General features: G+C 40.1%; 1 protein-coding gene and 1 non-coding gene across 8 annotated transcripts in view; both read left to right on the top strand.

The window, feature by feature from the left end:
* Window positions 1-20,024, top strand: part of CCDC68 (coiled-coil domain containing 68) — a 57,795-nt gene that overhangs the window by 10,712 nt on the left and 27,059 nt on the right. For 2 of the 7 annotated variants that reach the window (XM_081562244.1, XM_081562247.1), the window contains exons 2-7: window positions 8,002-8,100; window positions 8,521-8,649; window positions 10,146-10,232; window positions 12,317-12,457; window positions 13,690-13,815; window positions 15,610-15,738. In XM_081562244.1, the coding sequence (XP_081418370.1) occupies window positions 8,533-8,649; window positions 10,146-10,232; window positions 12,317-12,457; window positions 13,690-13,815; window positions 15,610-15,738 (600 nt within the window). In that variant the 5' untranslated portion in view covers window positions 8,002-8,100; window positions 8,521-8,532. Of the gene's footprint in view, window positions 1-4,706; window positions 4,803-8,001; window positions 8,101-8,520; window positions 8,650-10,145; window positions 10,233-12,316; window positions 12,458-13,689; window positions 13,816-15,609; window positions 15,739-20,024 lie in introns of all 7 variants that reach the window. The other 5 variants (XM_081562245.1, XM_081562248.1, XM_081562243.1 and 2 more) reach the window with 3 other exon arrangements.
* TRNAG-UCC (transfer RNA glycine (anticodon UCC)) lies at window positions 14,205-14,277 on the top strand. Its single transcript has one exon. It is a non-coding gene; the product is annotated as a tRNA-Gly (tRNA).

The raw sequence follows: 20,024 nt of genomic DNA, 5'->3' as shown, positions 1-20,024 counted from the left end.
GTGGTTTTCTGGCAATTTTTGGTATTCCTTGTCATGTCGAAACATCTCCTTGGTCTCTGCCTTCAGCTGAACCTGGACTTTTCCTTGTGTGCATTTGGGTCCCAATTTCCCCCATTTATAAAGACATCAGATTGGATTAGGGTCCACCTCACTCGGAGAAGGCAATGGCAACCCACTCCAGTGCTCTAGCCTGGAAAATCCCATGGACAGAGGAGCCTGGTAGGCTACAGTCCAAGGGGTCTCAAAGAGTCGGACACGACTGAGCGACTTCACTTTCACTTTTCACTTTCATGCATTGGAGAAGGAAACGGCAACCCACTCCAGTGTTCTTGCCTGGAGAATCTCACGGACAGTGGAGCCTGGTGGGCTGCCGTCTCTGGGGTCGCAGAGTCGGACACGACTGAAGCGGCTTCACAGCAGCAGCAGCAGCAGCAGCAGCACTCTGGCTCAGCTGGTAAAGAATCCGCTTGCAATGCGGGAGACCTGGGTTGGATCCCTGGGGTTGGGAAGAGCCCCTGGAGAAGGGAAAGGCTACCCACTCCAGTATTCTTGCCTGGAAAATTCCATGGACTATACAGTCCATGGGGTCGCAAAGAGTCGGACACAACTGAGCGACTTTCACTTTCACTCTACTATGACCTTATCTTCTTTCTGTTGTTCTTTTATTTATTTTTCTAATTTATGTTTTACTGTGTTGTGTTTGTTTCTGCCATACAAGAACTCGAATCAGCCATAATTATACATATATCCCGTCCCCCCTTGAGCCTCTCTCCTCTTCCACCATCCCACCCCTTTAGGTCATCACAGAGCACCTAAGTATGTTTGCAAAATGATGAGTGCTCATTTGTGTCCAACTCTTTTTCAACCCTGTGGTCTGTAGCCCGCCAGGCTCTTCTGTCCATGGAATTTTCCAGGCAGGAATATTGGAGCAGGTTGCCATTTCCTCCTCCAGAGGATCTTCCCAACCCAGGGATCGAACCCACATCTCTTGCATTTCCTGTGTTGGCAGGTGGATTCTTTATCACTAGCCCCACTGGGAAGACTCAGGTTTGCAAGGATTCCATTTCCAAGTAAGGTCACATTCTGAAGTACTGGGTATCATGGCTTCAACATATAAGTGGAAGAGAGGACAAAATTCAGCCCACATAGTGCCTTATATGTATTTATTGTATAATAGCTGAGCCATTTGTATGTCATTAATCAGAGAAGTAGGTTTAGTTACATAATCCTGGGCACCCAGTGATGTGTTGGTTTGTCACATAGATTATAGTTCAAAAAATGTGTGTAAATTGCTTTGTAAATAGTAAACTATTCATTGGATGTTAGCATAATCAGCTGGGAATACTGACAAATCATTGATGCGTTATCAAGAATCAATACTATGGATTTGCTGGTCTTAAAATCGCGCAAAGCAGATTTTCCTCTACAGCCCAGCTCGATCTGCAAACTGTTTCAACTATTACTGGCTTCTTTTCTACCACTCAGACTACTTGTCAGCAGTAATTGTGGAAAATGGCTTTATTTTATTTACTTATTTAACAAACATGTACAAGTCATTTTTGTATGTGCTAGGCGCTATCAGTCCTGAATATTCACTGGAAGGACTGATGCTGAAGCTGAAGCTCCACTACTTTGGCCACCTGATGCTAAGAGCCTGATGATGGGGGAGATTGAGGGCAGGAGAAGGGGGCGACAGAGGATGAGATAGTTGGATGGTATCACCTGGACATGAGTTTGAGCAAACACTGGGAGGTGGTGAAGGACAGGGAAGCCTGGGGTGCCACAGTTCACGAGGTCCCAAAGAGTTGGACACAACTGAGCGACTGGACAACAAGCACTATTATCACTGCTTGACAAATGTTAACTCACAAACAACCACATGTTATTATACTGTCATTAATCATTAGTAATAATCTTATCTGAATTTTGCTGATAAAGAAACTGAGGCACAGAGAGGTTAAGGAATTGCTCAAGGTCACACAGCTACTGAGTGGCAGAGTCAGGGCATGAAACTAGGCAATCTGCCTCCAGGTCTTTTAGTTGTATAAACTTCTTTCTTCACAGAAAGTCTCATGGAAAAACTCAGTGTGAGACAGAACAAAGCAGAACTGCTTTGGTTCAGATCCAGACAGCAAAACCTTGTCTGCCCAGCACCGCCCCATCCCTTGGGAGCCCTGTTTGAAAAGCCCAGATCTAGGAAATAATACCTCTTGGCCACTCATAAGCTGTCTTCAGTCCACTCTAGCGTAAAACAAATAAAATTCTTTTCTCACTTTAATTAACTGATTGTGTTTTATTTTGAAACTTTTATCTGCCTAACCTACTTCTGGCAGATATAAAATGCTAAGATGGATTTTCCCCTGGACAGTAATGCCGTATGGCAATTTGGACTTTGGTGGCTTAAGCTCCTCTTGGGTTTCTTTATACCAATGAAGGACTGTGGCCGTGGATGTTTCCTGAACCAAGAGAACGATGGGATTTGATTTCATACAAATAGAGCTGCATATAAACTTTGCAACCAGATAGGCATGATTTACCCCCTTCTTATGGATTGCTTATTTTCTGTGGCCCTTCATAATATGAAATCATCGAAGCAACAGTATTAGCAGTTACTGTCCCTTGAGCGCCTTCTACAACTGGAGATTTTAAAAATCTCTCATTTTTACAACTCTAGGGGTTATCTCCCGTATTTTACAGATATGTAAGTTGAGGTTAAGATTTTATGGAACTTGTTTAAGATGGCCCAACCAGTGAGGGGAGGAGGTAGGATGTCTTGAGAAGTATCAGTGGAGCTGAATTTTTTTTTATTGGAGTATATTTGATTTACAATATTGTGTTAGTTTCAAGTATACAGCAAAGTGATTCAGGTATACATATATATGTATGTGTGTGTGTGTTCTCAGTCACATCAAACTCTTCGCGACCTTATGGACTATAGCCTGCCAAGATCCTCTGTCCAGGGAATTCTCCAGGCAAGAATACTGGGATGAGTTGCCATTTCCTTCTCCAGGGGTAGCGCAGTGGTAAAAAAATTCTCCTGCCTCTCTTTCTCTCTCTCTCTCTATATATACACACACACATATTCTTCATATATATATATATATATATATACATATATATACCTATTCTTTTTCAGAGTCTTTTCTAGATTATTATGACATGTTGGATATGGCTCCCTGTGCTATAAGTAGGTCTTTGTTGTTTATCTGTTTTATATATAGTAGAGTGTACTCTTGAGAAGTGAGGTTGCTCGGTCGTGTTGCGACTCTTTGTGATCCCATGGACTGTATAGCCTAGCAGGCTCCTCCATCCATGGGATTTTCCAGGCAAGGGGTCTGGAGTGGGTTGCCATTTCCTTCTCCAGGGCATCTTCCCGACCCAGGATTGAACCCAGGTCCCCCGCATCGCAGGCAGACGCTTTACCCTCGGTGCCACCAGGGATGCCCCAGTCGTGTGTGTGCGCTAATCCCAAACTCCTAATTTATCTCCCCGCCCCCCATCCCCACAACCGTCTCTTTGGGTCACCGCAGGTTTGTTTTCTATGTCCGTGAGTTTATTTCTACTTCGTGTGTGCTGTGCTAAGTCATGAGTAAGTTCATTCGTGGAGCAGAATTTTTTGATATTAAGAATAAAAGGCATGTGAGAGAATATATTTTAGGGTATATAATGAGAGGCCTGATGTGATTTTCAAATTATAAAAGACAGAATGCAGTGAGGTTCATTCTAAAGAGTGATTAATTCCTATGACGTAATGTCCACCGTGTATAACCCACTGAAAAGAAAAGAGAAGGGAAATCACCAAAACGGGAGTACAGAACAAGGGAGACTGAACTGAAGAAACACAGCAACAAAAACTGCAGACCAAGGGTTTGTCTGCGTCTATTTTCCTCCTTCTTTTGCTCCCATCTGCTACCATTCTTTACCCCAGGGGAGGGCAAACATTTCCCCGTAAAGGACCATATAGATAGTAAATATCTTAGACATTGTTTGCCATGTATTTTCTGTCTCAAATCTACTCAGCAGAGCTGTTATAGTGCAAAAGCAGCGTAACGACACATACACGCTTGGCCATGGTTGTTTTAGACTACAGCTTCATCTATGGACACTAAATTTGAACTTCATATAATTTTCATGTATCATGAAATGTTATTTTTCTTTCGATTTTTTTGGGAACCATTAAAAGATGTAAGGACCATTCATAGACTGTCCTAACAGGTGGCAAGGCAGACTGGGGTCCTGGCCATGAATTGATGACCACCACGCCAGCCTGACCACTCCCCTCTCATTTCCAGACACATTGTTTATTGTCTCTGTGGGCATTTCTTTTACTTCCACCATTTAAATGTTGTTTTAGGCTAAGAACTTAATCACGGAAGAGACTTCAGAGGACCAAATAACAGACGTAGTTCTGCTCAGATTCTGAAAAAAAAAAAAAAGAAAGAAAGCAGACTTTGCAGAGCTGCTAAAGCCAAATCAGGTTCCCCTGAAACAAATAGAAGCCACAGTGGCTGTCTAAGAGGATTTAACATAAAATGGAAAATTCTTGGCATACTCTGTTAATTTCATTGAAGATTAAAGGATAAATGCAGGACTTTGAATCATCCACAGAAGCTATTTAGTTCTAAATTGATGCTAGCAAATATGAAAATTCTTTGTGGGTTTTAACAGCATGGGTCACTGCTAAATTTTAATTTTTTTCTCACCAGGGAATCTGCCCTTAATGTGATAGAAAGACTCTTGATCTTGGTGTCCAAAACACAAAGGTTTGAATTTCAGGTCTGTTAGTTTTACTGTGATCTTGGGTAAGTTAATATCACCTATAAGGATCTTAACTTCTTTATTAGTAATATGAAATTAATAATACTACCTCACTGGCCTTTTATCTCATTTTTTTTAGTTCTTTACTATTAATTATGAAAATTTCAAACAGGATCAAAATGGTAGGGAACTATAGAGAATCCCACTGTATAATTCACTGTATTTTATCAAACTTCTTTCATCTTTATCTCACCTCATTTTTCCCTCTCTTTAAATACTAGAGTAAAATATTCTCTTTAAATTCCAAGTGTAATATTATTTCACCTTCAAATATTTCAGTATGTATGACCAACAGATAAGCTCTTTTTTTTTTCTTTTTTTTTTTTAATTTATTTTAGTTGGGGACTAATTACTTTACAATATTGTAGTAGTTTTTGCCATACATTGACATGAATCAGCCATGGGTTTACATGTGTTCCCCATCCTGAACCCCTCTCCCACCTCCCTCCCCATCCCATCCCTCTGGGTCATCCCATTGCCCCAGCCCTGAGCATTTGTCTCATGCATCGAACATGGAATGGTATTCTGTTTCTCATATGATAATATACAAGTTTCAATGCTATTCTCCCAGAACGTCTCACCCTCACCTTCTCCCTCAGAGTCCATAAGACTGTTCTATGCATCTGTGTCTCTTATTCTGTCTCGCATATAGGGTTATCGTTACCATCTTTCAAATTCCATATATATGCATTAGTATACTGTACTGGTGTTTTTCTTTCTGGCTTACTTCACTCTGTATAATGGGCTCCAGTTTCATCCATCTCAATAGAACCGATTCAAATGTATTTTTTTAATGGCTGAGTAATATTCCATTGTGTATATGTACCACAGCTTCCTTATCCATTTGTCTGCTGATGGACATCTAGGTTGCTTCCATGTCCTGGCTATTGTAAACAGTGCTGCGATGAACATTGGGGTACACGCGTCTCTTTCAATTCTGGTTTCCTCAGTGTGTATGCCCAGCAGTGGGATTGCTGGGTCATATGGCAGTTCTATTTCCAGTTTTTTAAGGAATCTCCACACTGTTCTCCATAATGGCTGTACTAGTTTGCATTCCCACCAACAATGTAAGAGGGTTCCCTTTTCTCCACACCCAGATAAGCTCTTTTAAAGGAATATCATAATTCCATTATCACACCTAAAATGACAATAATTGCAAATAATGCTTTGCAAAATTGCATTAATTTTTTAACAGCATCTGTTATCCAGCCAGTGTTAAAATTCCCCTAGTTTTTTTTAAAAAAATGTCTATATAACTGGTTTATTTTAATCAGGAGTCAAAGAAGACCCGGGGCTTCACAGGTGGCGCTGTGGTAAAGAATCCACCTGCCAATTCAGGAGATGCCAAATTCATGGCTTGGATCCCTGGGTCGGGAAGATGTACTCCTGCCTGGGAAATTCCCCAGACAGGGGAGCCTGGCAGGCTGCAGTCCATGGGGTCACAAAGAGTTGGACATGACTGAGTAACTGAGCGTGCACACACTCGCACAAAGATTCATATATTGTATCTAGTCATATGTTTCTTAAGATTCAAAGTTGATGACAATTTCTCTTCTCATCCTTCTTCATATAATTATTTTGTGGAAGGAATAATTATTTGTCCTGTAGAATTTTATGTGATCTGGATTTGGCTGTTTGCAACCTTCGTGCCTGTAGAGTCATTGAACAGTTTCTTCTTTTTCAGATACTTCCCATTGGTAGATGGAGGGACTTCACACTTCACAGGTTGTGCTTCTGCTCATGATTGTACCACAACTAGAGGACATAATGTCTGGTGGTCTCTTTTCCACTTTTCTGTTACAATTGATTAGCGGAGTCCCTGAGGTTGATGCATTCTTCATCAACCTCTTTCCTAGTGTTTTTAGCACTGGTTGATGACTGTTGCTTAGATCTATCACTTCATAAGGGGCTGCAAAAAGTAGATTTTCTAATTCTATCAGTCCTTTTGGATTTATTGGAAGGAATTATTTAGCACAATTTTCATAATCAACTATATGGTTACCAAGAGATATAGGGTAAATTCATATCATAAAGGCAAAATAAATGTCTGTTTGCATTCCCCCTTGTCCTCTTTTCTGGGCTAATTTTTAGTATAATGGTGGCCTGTCTCTGGTGAGTTGGAGGATTGTTGGTGATAATGGTGGTTTTTCTCTCGTTAACATAATTTCAAGAATTAAAAAATTTTTGATATGCTTTAATCAATCACAGTCATTACTTTTCAGGTTGGCTCTTTGTGTTTATTCAAGTAGTATTTGATCACTTTTCCGCTTTCTGGTATGACAAGATATCTCGGTCTCACCTTCTGCACTTCTTGCCTCAGATCTAAATCAGTTAAGAAGCCCTGGTTACATTTTCATATTCATGGAAAATGGTGTACTGATACCACAGTCTGGGCACTGGGAGTGTTAATTGCTTCTATTTCTAAATTTTCAGTGGATAGACTTGGAATATACATTTTTAAATGAAGATAAATATTTTATACTCATGGTTTCAGTTTGGATTATACGATTTTTACAGAATATTTTTGGTTCTAATTTAGAATTTTTTCTTTTATGCTAAAAATCTTGGCTCTTAAGACATTAAGACAGTGACTTATCTTGGAAGATATTTTTCCTTTTAATTTAGTTATATTTTGTAATTAGGTAAAATAATTATACTGTTCAGTGTCAAAACTATAAATCACAGATTTTCTCCTTCCATCCTTCTCACCTTCCTTAGAGGAATTATGATGCTGTGTATCCTTTTCTGCCCCCTGCTTTTTCACTGAATAAATATATCCTAGAGAAGGTGTAGGTAGTTCATTTAATCAGTCCTCTTTTTGTGGGCATTTGGACTTTTCTCGATATTTTCTTTTTGTTGTTGTTGCAATATGTACTTTTATTTGATTACATACTTTCTGTTTTAAAAAGCTGAAATATAGTCGATGTACAATATTTTCTTATTACAAATAGTTCTTTGGTAAATGGCCTTTAAAAGCTTTTGAGAGTTAAATAAAATGCAGTGTATTAAAAGTCTCTGTGAAGTATAAAATGATATGCATACATGTTTGTAAGTTATATATGTCCTATGTTCTCGGTCATGTCAGACTTTTTGGGACCCCATGGACTGTAGCCTGCCAGGTTCCTCTGTGCATAGGATTTCCCAGGCAAGGATACTGGAGTGGGTTGTCGTTTCTTTCTTCAGGGCAACTTCCCTGCCCCAGGAATTGAATCCAGGTCTCTTGCATCTCCTGCATTGGCAGGTGGATTCTTTACCACCAGTGTCATCTGGGAAGCCCTTATTGTAAGTTATGTATATGTGTGTGTGTGCATTTTTATATACATATGATTTTTATCTTATTTTAGCTCCATAGACATTTATTAGGCACTTACAATGTGCTAGAATATGAATATGAATAAGGCGTAGTCTCTACTCTCGTGGTGTTATAGTCTAATAAATATGGAATAAAAAGAAAAAATCCCATATTTTTCCATCTCAGTTTAATTTTTAAATTTCTAGTCAATGATTGTTTCAACTGGTGGTGTTTTAATATTAAGTTAATTTCTGGAGCTTAGATATATACAGATTTCAATAATTTATAATATTTTCTAGTATCAATATATTTGATTACAGTGCCAGTACAGAACTCCGTTCAATTTACAATCACATAATTATAACATGAAAGGAATTAGTTTTGTCCAACTGATTTATGTTTTCCTAAAGCTGGACATCACGATGACAACAGTAACAGTGACCACGACAGTTCCCCAGAGGGGGAAGGCGGAAGATGATTCTGCCGTGTACGAGTCCCCATCAGCTCACATTATTGAAGAAACCGAATACGTGAGAAAGGTATGTGGGTGCTGGAAATCATGTTAGCCTGATACGAGGTTTTACAATAAAGTCTGATGTAAATGAGCGGGCTTTGTTTCTCCCTCCCTGGAACATGTGAGGAAGAACAAAGCTAGTTTGGCAAAGGACAGCCTTAGTAGCCGACGTGCAGATATGGGTGCATTTCTCCTGCGGGTATGAGCCTCTGTTCTTCACTTGGAATAAAACTGAGGAAAGGACCAGGAGGATTTGGAACACCTGTCAGCGCTTAATTTGTCCCCTACTGTCCACCCCTGCATCCTCCTGGGGCTTTTGTTGTTGTGGCTGCTGGTTTGTTTCGGCTGCTCTGGGTCTCCATTGCTGTGCGTGGACTTTCTCTAGATGCGGGGCAAGTGGGTGCTACTCTCCACTGTGGTGTGCAGGCTTCTCCTTGTTTTGGCTTCTTCCGTCGTGGGGCACAGGCCCTAGAGCGCTCAGTCTGCAGTAGTTGTGGCCCGTGGGCTCTAGAGCTCAGGCTCGGTTGTTGTGGATCACAGGCTTAGTTGCTCTGCAGAATGTGGAATCTTCCTGGATCAGGGATCAAACCCTTGTCCCCTGCATTGGCAGGTGGATTCTTATCCAATGCACCACCAGAGAAGTCCTATCCTGCTGTTTTATATCATTTCTTAGTTCTTTCATAAGTGTGGGGACTTTGTTGCCAACTAGATGTTTACCTTTCTTGCTAAGTTTCTGTCTCTCCTTACCTAACAAGGAACACCTTCTTAAGCAGTTCAGAGTAACTATGGCCAATGACTATATGTTGCACATGATTAAAAATGTGAAATCTTAACCAGAATCCACTGATAATGTCGCTGACAAAAGTATGTATTCTCATAAAATGTGTTTTAGAACAGATGGAAGAGTTTGGAGCTAGTTTGTAACTTATTCAGGTCAAGTAATTCATCTCTGAGTGTCTTGCAGTTCCATAGATCACCAAGACATGAAGCTTATATTTCATGCATAAATTTGTACGATCTCCTCTGAGTAATTATTCTCTTGTAATTGCTAAATAGTAGCTATTCTCTAGTAATTACTAGATAGTAATTATTTTATAGTAATTATTGGATAGTAATTATTTTGTAGTAATTACTGAATAGTAATTATTTTGTAGTGATTACCAATAGTAATTGTTTTATAGTCATTACCAAATAGCAAATTAGTAGTAAATTACTATATAAAAAAATAGAACTAAATAGTATTAAACACTAATTACTAAATAGCAATTACTTTGTGGTATAACATTCATTTAGGTTATATTTTAGGTTTGCCTAAGGAACAGTTTTAAAGACAAAAATGCTCATTTTCTGCAATCTAAACAATATTAGCATAAATGTAAGTTAAGTTGATGGCAGTTGTTTAAATATGATATCAGTATATTTGTACTACTTTCAGATAAATTTGGTAACCTGTAACTGGTATGGAAAAAGAAAGTTTTGGGGATTAAGTGCCTTTGAAAAAAATTTTTTTTTCCCTTTTAGATTCGAACTACTCTGGAAAAGATCCGAAATCAAATATTTAGAGATGAAGTAAGACATAACAGTACAAAACACAAACTAGATGCAAAGGTAATGAATTTATCCAAATGTACCACTTTTATTCCTTCAGTAAGTAAACATAAAGCCATATAGACTTCATTTAAATAACTTTTGATATTATTAAATTATTCTTTGCCTGTCAGCATTAAGTCTTTTATTGGTATCTAAAGATGTTAATGAGCATATGTATGAAATATTCAACCACAGATGTCATTAGTAGGATTCGACTGGAGTGGCCAGATCTTACTTGAATATTTTAAACTTGACTTACTCATCTAAAGTATATGGGAAAACGTTGGCCCAGTCAGGATAAGTGGAAGCAACATGTTACAGTGATAGACAAAGGTACAGACTTTTAGATTCACCTGGGTCACACCAATTGACACCCAGTTGTAGCTATTAGACTGAGTGATCAGACAGTTGATAAAATTTAAATGCACGCCTTCCTTGTGACCAGCCTTTTATTCATAATTTTAAGCACTCTGCACTTACCCTTGTCTGTGTTATGCCAGGTTAAACCTCACCTGAACCACAGGTACCCCATCAATGACAGTGTCATCTGCTCTGTAGAATAGCCACAGAGAATACTAGAAAGTACCATACGATGATGCATAAACATAGTCTTTATCTTCCAAACTAACACAACCAGCTCCAATTATTTTCTTAAGTGCTCTAAAACTGGCAAAATGATTAATGTTGTGAATGACAGGAAAGATCAAACATTCAGTTCTTGAGTTGCTTTTTAGACTTCCAAGTGAAGGTTCTAATGGATGGTTGGATAGCTGATTCTGGAGTTAAGAGCAGAGGTCTCTGCTAGAAGACTCAGACTATGGGGTAGAGATTTGAGGAGTAAGGATGGTATTTAAAGTTCCGAAACTGGAGGAAATGACCAAACACATGATTGTGGATAGAAATGAGAGAAAACCTAAGCACGCAGTCCTGAGATTTCCAATATTTAGATACTGAGAAGAAGAAGAGGAGGAATCATCACAGGATGGGGAGAAGTGAAACTAGTGAATAAAGAGGAAAGGTGGGAGAGAATGGAGCCATTGAAGATAAGCAAAAAAGGGCTTCAGAAAGTGAGGAGGGACCGTTGTGTCATATGCTGTCTGTGAGTCGAGTAAATTGAGGGCTGGTTATTAACCCCTGGGACTTCCTAGGTGGCTCAGTGATAAAGAATCTGCCAGCCAATGCAGGAGACCCAAGAGATGCCAGTTCAATCCCTGTGTCGGGAAGATCCCCTGGAGGAAGAAATGGAACCCACTAGGTTGTTGGAGCTATTCTTAATAGGAATAGCTTCTTGGGAATGTAGATGAACTGTGTTTCCAGTGGGTCTGCCTCAGGCATCTCAAACCACAGAAGGTCAGCAAACAACAAAGAATAAAAAAACAAGCCAACTGGCTTTGTGGATATCATCTATCTCCTCAAAGGTATTAATAGTATATGTGAAACTGTAGAGAATGTAAGAGGCATGAAAGGTGTCCTTCTTCTCTCCTTTCATTATAAGAATTGATTCAAATCTGTGCAAATATAGAGGCCAGCTGCTTCATCTAGAATTTCTCATTGATATTTTAGAGTCAAAAGATTTATTTGTGTTGACCTGAATCTTCCTTGCTATATGTAACGTGCTGTGCTGTGCTCAGCGGTGTCTGACTCTTTGTGACCCCATGGCCAGTAGGCCACCAGACAACTCTGTCCATTGGAAAAGGAAATGGCACCCACTCCAGTGTTCTTGCCTGGAGAATCCCAGGAACAGAGGAGCCTGGTGGGCTGCTGTCCATGGGGTCACACAGAGTCGGACACGACTGAAGCGACTTAGCATGCATGCATGCATTGGAGAAGGAAATAGCACCCACTCCAGTGTTCTTGCCTGGAGAATCCCAGGGACGGAGGAGCCTGGTGGGCTGCGGTCTATGGGGTCACACAGGGTCGGACACGACTGAAGCGACTTAGCAGCAGCTCCTCTGTCCATGGGATTTTCCAGGCAAGAATACTGGGGTGGGTTGCCATTCACTACTCCATTGGCATATGTAACACTGAGTGATAATTATTTATCAAAGTTAGTAGAGTAAAAGAAAAGTCAGGTGTGTGATTTCCTTGTTTGTTCATTTCAGTGCTGTGGGAACAGTCAAAATGGCTCTGACTCGGCAATGGATCCCTCTTGTGACGGTTTGGATCTGCTCAGGGAAAGGATAAAAGGAAAAGACCTGCAGCTCTTAGAAATGAACAAAGAGAATGAAGTGTTGAAAATCAAGGTATGACCAGTAGGAGGAAGTTCTCATTTTGTACTTTGAGCCTTTGAGCCAATAAGATAGATTCATGCTTCTGTGAAAGCAGATAGACATCCACATCCATCCATTAATCCACACAATGTGCTCACAAACTTAGCAACGCAGTTTCACACTTGATAAATTTAATGTCACTGTTTTATTTTGAAGATAATTTTTATTATTAAAATGATTTTACCAAAGTTCAATGGGTATAGTTTCAAGATGTACAAGATGAGTGAATTCTAGAGATTCACTGTACAATATTGTGCCTATAGTTAATACTGTATTGTACACTGAAAAATCTGTTAGTGGGGCAAGTCTCAGGTTAAGTGTTTCTACTGCAATAAAATTTAGAAACTTTATATATACAATAATTAAATATTAATAATTGCATATAAATTAGAGCACTCTTATTCAAATGTCTCATTGTTTTGTTTAGCAAATCTATTGTTGGTGCCTTACAGTTTCCTTTTTTTGGCTTATTTTATATACAGTTTTATGGGGCTTCCCAGGTGGTGCTACTAGTAAAGAACCCACCTGCCAGTGCAGGAGACGTAAGAAACACAGGCTCAACCCCTGGGATGGGATTCGATCCCCTGAAGGAGGGCTTGGCAATCCATTCCAGTATTCTTGCCTGGAGAATCCCATGGACAGAGGAGCCTGACAGGCTACAGTCCACAGGGTCTCAAAGAGTTGGACACAACTGAAGCAACTTAGCACGTACATAGTCTTATAGTGATTTAGTAGGTAAATCTTTGTAGCCATCCTTGATTATTTCTTAGCTGAAATCCTTGAAAGACTCATGACACTTTATCTTTATTGCCCCTAGTATTTCAATCTTGTCCAGCTTCTATTTCAGGAAATACATTTTTAGTACTATCGTGGCCACTGATGATAAAATGCTTGCAAATTCGTGTGTAAGCCAATGGGGCACCAGGGAACACTTTACGGGGTGTGGTCTTTAATGCAGGGTGTTGTTCTTAGCTCTTGCTTGGCTGCCCAGCGCTGATCACCTTCATGATGGCCCCAGTAAACAGGGCATTCTCATTTTATGTTTTCTTCTTACCAGGTAACAGCATCTTTCCTCCTAGCCCTTGTCTATGAAGGTGCAAATGGTTTGGTTACAGACTGTGTTTTTGGTTGCCCATCAAACTGCCCTGTCTTTAACCCTTCTTATTGTACATGTCAGAGCGTGCACAGTGACCTTTTGTTTCTAGCTCGAAGCCTCCAGAGAAGCAGGAGCAGCGGCTCTGAGAAATGTGGCCCAGAGATTATTCGAAAACTATCAAACACAATCTGAAGACGTTAGAAAGAAGCATGAGGATCGTAGGCACCTCCTCCAGGTACTGAGCGAGCAGCTTGCACGCTGATGAACGAACCTCCAAGTTGTCCAAGTCTCCCTTTTAGGGAGGAGTCAGATGTAACACAAGCAACGGCCACGTGACTAGGCAGGCCCCGGGAAGGGCAGTCTGCCCGTCTGCTGCCCTGGTCTCCCCCCAGCCCTGGTACTTGGTACCTGGACGTTACCAAGCTGTTGTGTTGCCAGCGTTGCCCAGAGCCCTGCAGAGTGCAGGCGGAGAGAGGTCGTGCCACTCAGCCTAGAAATCAGGGCTGGTCCCACGACACTGGCCAGAGGCTTCTCCTCTGGTTCTGCCTTTGACTAACTAGGTGACCCATTTTGACTCATTCTGTCTCTCTGGACTTGACTCTAAAATGAAAAAGTTGGGGGACTTCCCTGGGGGTCCAGTGGCTAAGACTCTGCACTTCCAATACAGGGGGCCCAGGTTCGATCCCTGGTCAGGGAACTAGATCCCATGTGCTCACATGCAACTAAGAGTCCACGTGCCAGAACTAAGACCTGGCACAGCCAAATTAATTAATTAGTTAAAAAAATAAATATTTAAAATTTTTTTTAAAAAATGAAAAAGTTGGGGTTGATAAATAGGTTCAAAGTTTTTTTGGTCCTGGAAAGAGTCTTCAGAGGAAACAAACAAAAATCATGTATATGTACATATATGTTTCATATTAAATTATATTTTATATTTCTATATTTTAATATATGGATATATACATTAAAATCATATAATATTATAAGAGTGTCTGTATATCATACACATACATTTTTGTTCGTTTGTTTTTAAACCTGAACTATGTATCTTAAGACCAATAAAACTGTATCTGGAAAATGTATCCAGGACTGGGGAAGAGGGGAAATGTGTGTATGTGTGTTTGTCAAAACTCAAAACAGGAAAGCTCATTCAGGCTTGGGTGGGGCATCTGGGTCTCTGCCAACTCCGGTCCTAGGAAGGTGCCCGGGGAGCACAGTAGGAACCCCACTGCCTAGGTGACAGGCCCTCAGGCTTCTGGCTCTGGGGGTGACGGTCACAGACTCATAGGCACGCAGGGTGCTGTCACGCAGGGTGCTGGTGAAGTACCTAAGCGAACGAGTGAGCAGGTGGACGAAGTGCCCGTGTCCCTGCAAAAGGGACTCTGCCCAGCCTGGAGTTCCGGGGCAGGAATGCCCACCTAGTGTGTTCAAGGGAAATCAGACACTCCTTTTTTTTTTTTTATCAACAAATCTCAAGTCCTATTAAGTACAGAAGCAGATGTGTGTGCTCCTGTCAGTTGCAAGTCAGTTAAACACCCCACGTGTGGCCTAGGGCCTGTCTGCCAAAGACTTTTAGTATAACTCTTAGGCTCAGTGGCTCAGAGATAACCCCCGACACCATGGAGATAAATATTCTGCTTTTATGACACTTTCTGATTAAAAATAGAACATTTTTTGCTTGAATACATAAGATCTTGGTTTTGTTCTATGTAAGTTTTGTTGAGAAAAATTCAAAAGTTCTGCTTTTTTAGAATTACTGTCTTTTCTTTCTGTCCCTCTTTCAGAGAGGATGCTTTTCAGTAACAAATATCAACTTTTAGAAATAATATTTATGTATTATTAATTCTCCATTGACTTAGTGTTGTTGTAGTCTATCAGGTTTATTTTAAAGGAAGACTGAATTCATAGAAGTAATTCTAAACATGTGTAAATTATTAATTTATATACAGATATATAAATTATAGCAAGAGATAACATCTGTATAAGTTTAGTTAAAACAATGGTCTGACAACTGCTTTTCTAACCAAAGGTTGACAAACTTGAAAAAGAACAGAAATTGAAACAACATGTTGAAAATCTGGATCAAATTGCTGAAAAGCTTGAAGAAAAACATAATCAAATCACAGAGTTGGAGAATCTTGTACAAAGAATGGAAAAGGTAGGTCCTTGGAGAATTAAAGGCACTTTTTCCTGATATGATTAGGGTGAGAATGAATGAAAATAATATGAAAATAAGTAGCATTAAGTCAAAGTACTCTTTGTAGCTGAAGATCTTAGAATGTGCTCAATAATGTTCGTTTCTTGCCTTACACATTTATATGATGTGTGTTGTAGTTACTGATTTACCTTTTTACAAACACTGCAGTCATATTATCTGTCACTTTTTTTTCCCCTAGTAAATGTATGGCTAAGAAAGGGGAACTAGGTGAGGCTATGAATAGAAATAATGGAAAAGATCACAAAGTCCATCTACTGCTGGTAATAGTATAGTGAATCCCTGCAGTCGTAGCACTACGTACTAGTCAATGAAGTGTTTATTTTTGGCCAACCATGTTCCCTTTAGGTCTGTAAAAACCTATGCCTGCCATAGGACAGACATAGTTCACAAATAAGAAAAGACATTCTATGGAAATTGTAACTTTCAAAAGAGACAATTTAGGGAAGAATAATAATAGAACAAAAATTATTAAAAGTTTTACGCAGCACTCCTTTAAGTAGCTGGCCCTCCACATATACACAAAAAAGTGAGCACATACATTTCATTTGGCCTTAGAATTCAGAATTCAGACAAACCAAGGAATGTTTTCTAATAATAAATCAATAGAGAGTTGGCATCTTTGAAACTGAGTTGGAGTAGATAAGAATACAGACTTTTTTAACTTCTAGTAAGTATTGCCCAATGCTGTTGTCGTTGTCCAGTTGAGATTCCGACCCCACGGACTGCGGTGTGCCAGGCTCCTCTGTCCTTCATCCCAAAGTTTGCTCAAATTCATGTCCAGTGAGTCTCTGTCCTTCACGCGCTCCTGGAATTTGCAGACTCATGCCCATCGATGGTGGTGCTGTCTCACCATCTCATCCTCTGCTGCCCTCTTCTCAATACACTTTTATATTTATTATATGAATTTGCCAATTTGCCTCCACTCTTCTGAGCCTTATTTTATGAATCTGCTTGAATTGAGGCTATTTTAGAAATGTCAGGGCTTCCCTGGGGGCTTGGTAAAGAATCCACCTGCAATACGGGAAACCTGGGCTCAATCCCTGGGTTGGGAGGATCCCCTGGAGAAGGGAACGGCTACCCACTCTAGTATCCTTGCCTGGAGAATTCCATGGACAGAGGAGCCTGGCGGGCAAAGAGTTGGACACGAATGAGTGACTTTCCCTTTCCTAGAAATGTCACTTCCAAAGCATCACATTTCAACATTCAGGATATTTGCCTGAGAAAAGTTTGATCAATTTTTTACATATTTCCTAAGAATTTAATTTATAACTGTGAGTTGGGCTGAATTTGTGATCTTAATGAAGGTCCTATGAAGAAATCATGAAAATTAAAGAAGCCTAAACCTAACTGAACCTAGTAATGATAATCTACAGCTACATTTGTGTTGTATGGTGGGCTATGTTTAGTGTTTGCTTTAGCCAAAATCACAGGGCTAGAGTGCCCTCAAGTAGCTGGTTTGCCCACATGTAGCAGTTTATAAAGTAGATGTTTTGGACAAACTGTAACATTTGGGTGAATACCTTGCAGTGTTAGAATATTTATCCTGTAAATAGATAAAGAAGATGTGGTACATATATACAATGGAGTATTGCTCAGACATTAAAAAGAATGAAATAAACCATTTGCAGCAACATGGATAGACTTAGAGATTGTCATACTGAATGAAGTAAGTCAGACGGAGGAGAAATATTGTATGGCATCCCTTATATGCCGAACGTAAAAAGAAATGATACAAGTGAACTTATTCACAAAACAGAAACAGACTCTTAGACTTAAAGAATTGAACTTATGGTTGCAGGAGGGAGAAAGGACGGGGAAGGGATAATTAGGGGGTTTGGAATTGACGTATACACACTGCTATATATTTAAAACGGAAAACTAACAAGGACCTACTGTAAAGCATAAGGAACTCTGTTCAGTGTTATGTGGCAGCCTGGATGGGAAGGGATTTTGGGGAGAATGGATACATGTATATATATAGCTGATTCCCTTTATTGCCCACCCGAAACTATCACAGCATTGTTAATTGACTGTAGTTCAATACAAAATAAAAAGTTTTTTTTGAAAAGAATATTTATCCTGTAATAAAATCCCATGGACAGAGGAGCCTGACAGTCTACAATCCATGGGGTCACAAAGAGTTGGACATGACTTAGCGACTAAACAACAACAAAATTGTTCAGCAAACTAAGATAGCACAAGGAACATTGTGGAAGGGAAGACAATTCCTTTCCTCAATTCAAATAAAGTTGCTTAATTAAACTACTTGATTAACCAGCTTGACATTTAAATTTAGGCTTGCAATCACCTCAAACCCAGTAACACTGGGTCATGTTTAGTGGCCAGCTGTCAGTCCCTGAAAATGAACAAAAAATAATGGAATGTAATTTCTATCTTCTGGAAACCCGAGGAAATCTGCCCTGGATGTGAGTTCATCTCAAAATTCTGGGATATTCACTGGACTATATATTCAACAAATATTTGAGCTCCTACCATGTAGCAGGCAGAACTAGGGGCTAGATATCTATTTGGAGTGGACCAGATACAGTCTGTTTGTGGCGATTGCAATATAATGTATCTGGGTCGTGTGAGACTCCAGGAACTTCCCAGCCTTCCTGTCATGCATTCTCACAGGGGACCTCAGGGAAGCTGGCATCCTACTTACTGAAGGCAGGGGAACGGACCCCAGAATAAGGTTAAGCAGCTTAGATACTGGCAGACATTTTGAGAAGTGATGGCTTGGCATTGGTATTGATATTGACCCTTAATGGAGAGCTCTCTCTAGGAACTTTGTGACACAGTAAGTGGACTGGATGCCCAAGGTTCAGCAAAGGCCATGCAGGCACCTTCCAGAACATTCTAGCTCAGTGACTTCCTAAAGCGGAGTCTCTGGGGATCTCTGGGAGGTAGAGGTAGATGGGAATGCAGTGGAAAGAAAATGTGAAGGAATTTTTTTGAACATAGTTTAAGGATACATTATATTTGTAAAATGATCAAACAAATATAAGAAGCAAAGCTTGGTAACATCTTGTTTTAAGGAGATACTGAGCATACAGGCCGTGATGAAGGGTTTCTCAGGAGGGGAGTGTGCATCAGAACGGGGAGGGCTTACTCTTAATACCTTAGTATTAATAAGAAAAAGACATGAGTTCAAAAAGAAATGACAATTAAAAATGAACACCCCCAACAAAGGTTGATAAATACTGCCCTGGTGGTGAGTACCCCCCTGGAGAAGGATTCATTTTCTACTCACTTGTGCAAGCCAGTGCCCCAGTAAATGGCCATTAGTGGTATGAGGTCTGGTAATGAACGCATTACTTAAAACCTTCACCATCTGTCCCACTTTAATCAGGAATGCAGTGAGAATGAATTCCGTAAACACAGTGATAAGCCAGCAAAAGCACCCAATAAGAGCGTTTTAATATGGCATATGTTCCTTTGGCTAGCAGTGCACTACTGTTGCGTCGTGTTTGTTTTCCAATGTCATTGATTTAGCTCTATTAGAATTTTAGAGCTCAGAGGCGCTTTTGAGACCACCTAATTCCTCATCATCATTTTATAAATGAGGACCGTGTGAACAAGGAACTATTCCAGTCCTCCAGTTAGCAGTTTAGAATCCTTTCTGTTATGCCCCCAGCTTCTCTGATGTGGGATTAAAAGGATATCTGTGATTGCTGAATCATTTAGATGTTAACATATGGCAATGATTTAAATTGGTGTCCACTTCACCTTGATCAATAAATGAAGTGGTGAAGTGAAAGTCCCTCAGCCGAGTCTGACTCTTCTTTGTGATCCCATGGACCATCCTCCAGGCTAGCATAGGGTGGGTAGCCTTTCCCTTCTCCAGGGGATCTTCCCGACCCAGGAATCAAACCGGGGTCTCCTGCATTGCAGGCGGATTCTTTACCAGCTGAGCCACCAGGGAAGCCCTGATCAATAAATAGGGTGAGGAAACACAAGCTCTTCAGAGGTGTGGTTTGGGCAAGAGTATATTGTCCACTGGGTGGCGCTGTGAATGCTTTTTCCTTTCCAGAAGATACTGTCCCTGAAAAGTGAAAAGTGCTAACTGGTGTAGTGTGATCTTCCCTTTTGTCAGAGACGAAACATTAAGAGTCCAAGCTACAAGGACTTACTGTATAGCACAGGGAAATTCTACTCAATATTCCGTAATAACCTACATAGGAAAAGAATATGAAAAAGAATGGATATATGTATGACTGAACCAC

Source organism: Giraffa tippelskirchi, chromosome 14, assembly GCF_054371585.1.
Source record: "Giraffa tippelskirchi isolate mGirTip1 chromosome 14, T2T-mGirTip1v1.2.pri, whole genome shotgun sequence".
NCBI classification, from domain to species: domain Eukaryota; kingdom Metazoa; phylum Chordata; class Mammalia; order Artiodactyla; family Giraffidae; genus Giraffa; species Giraffa tippelskirchi.
The sequence above is the reverse complement of the archived record's forward strand: the minus strand, read 5'-3'. Positions and strand labels throughout refer to the sequence as shown.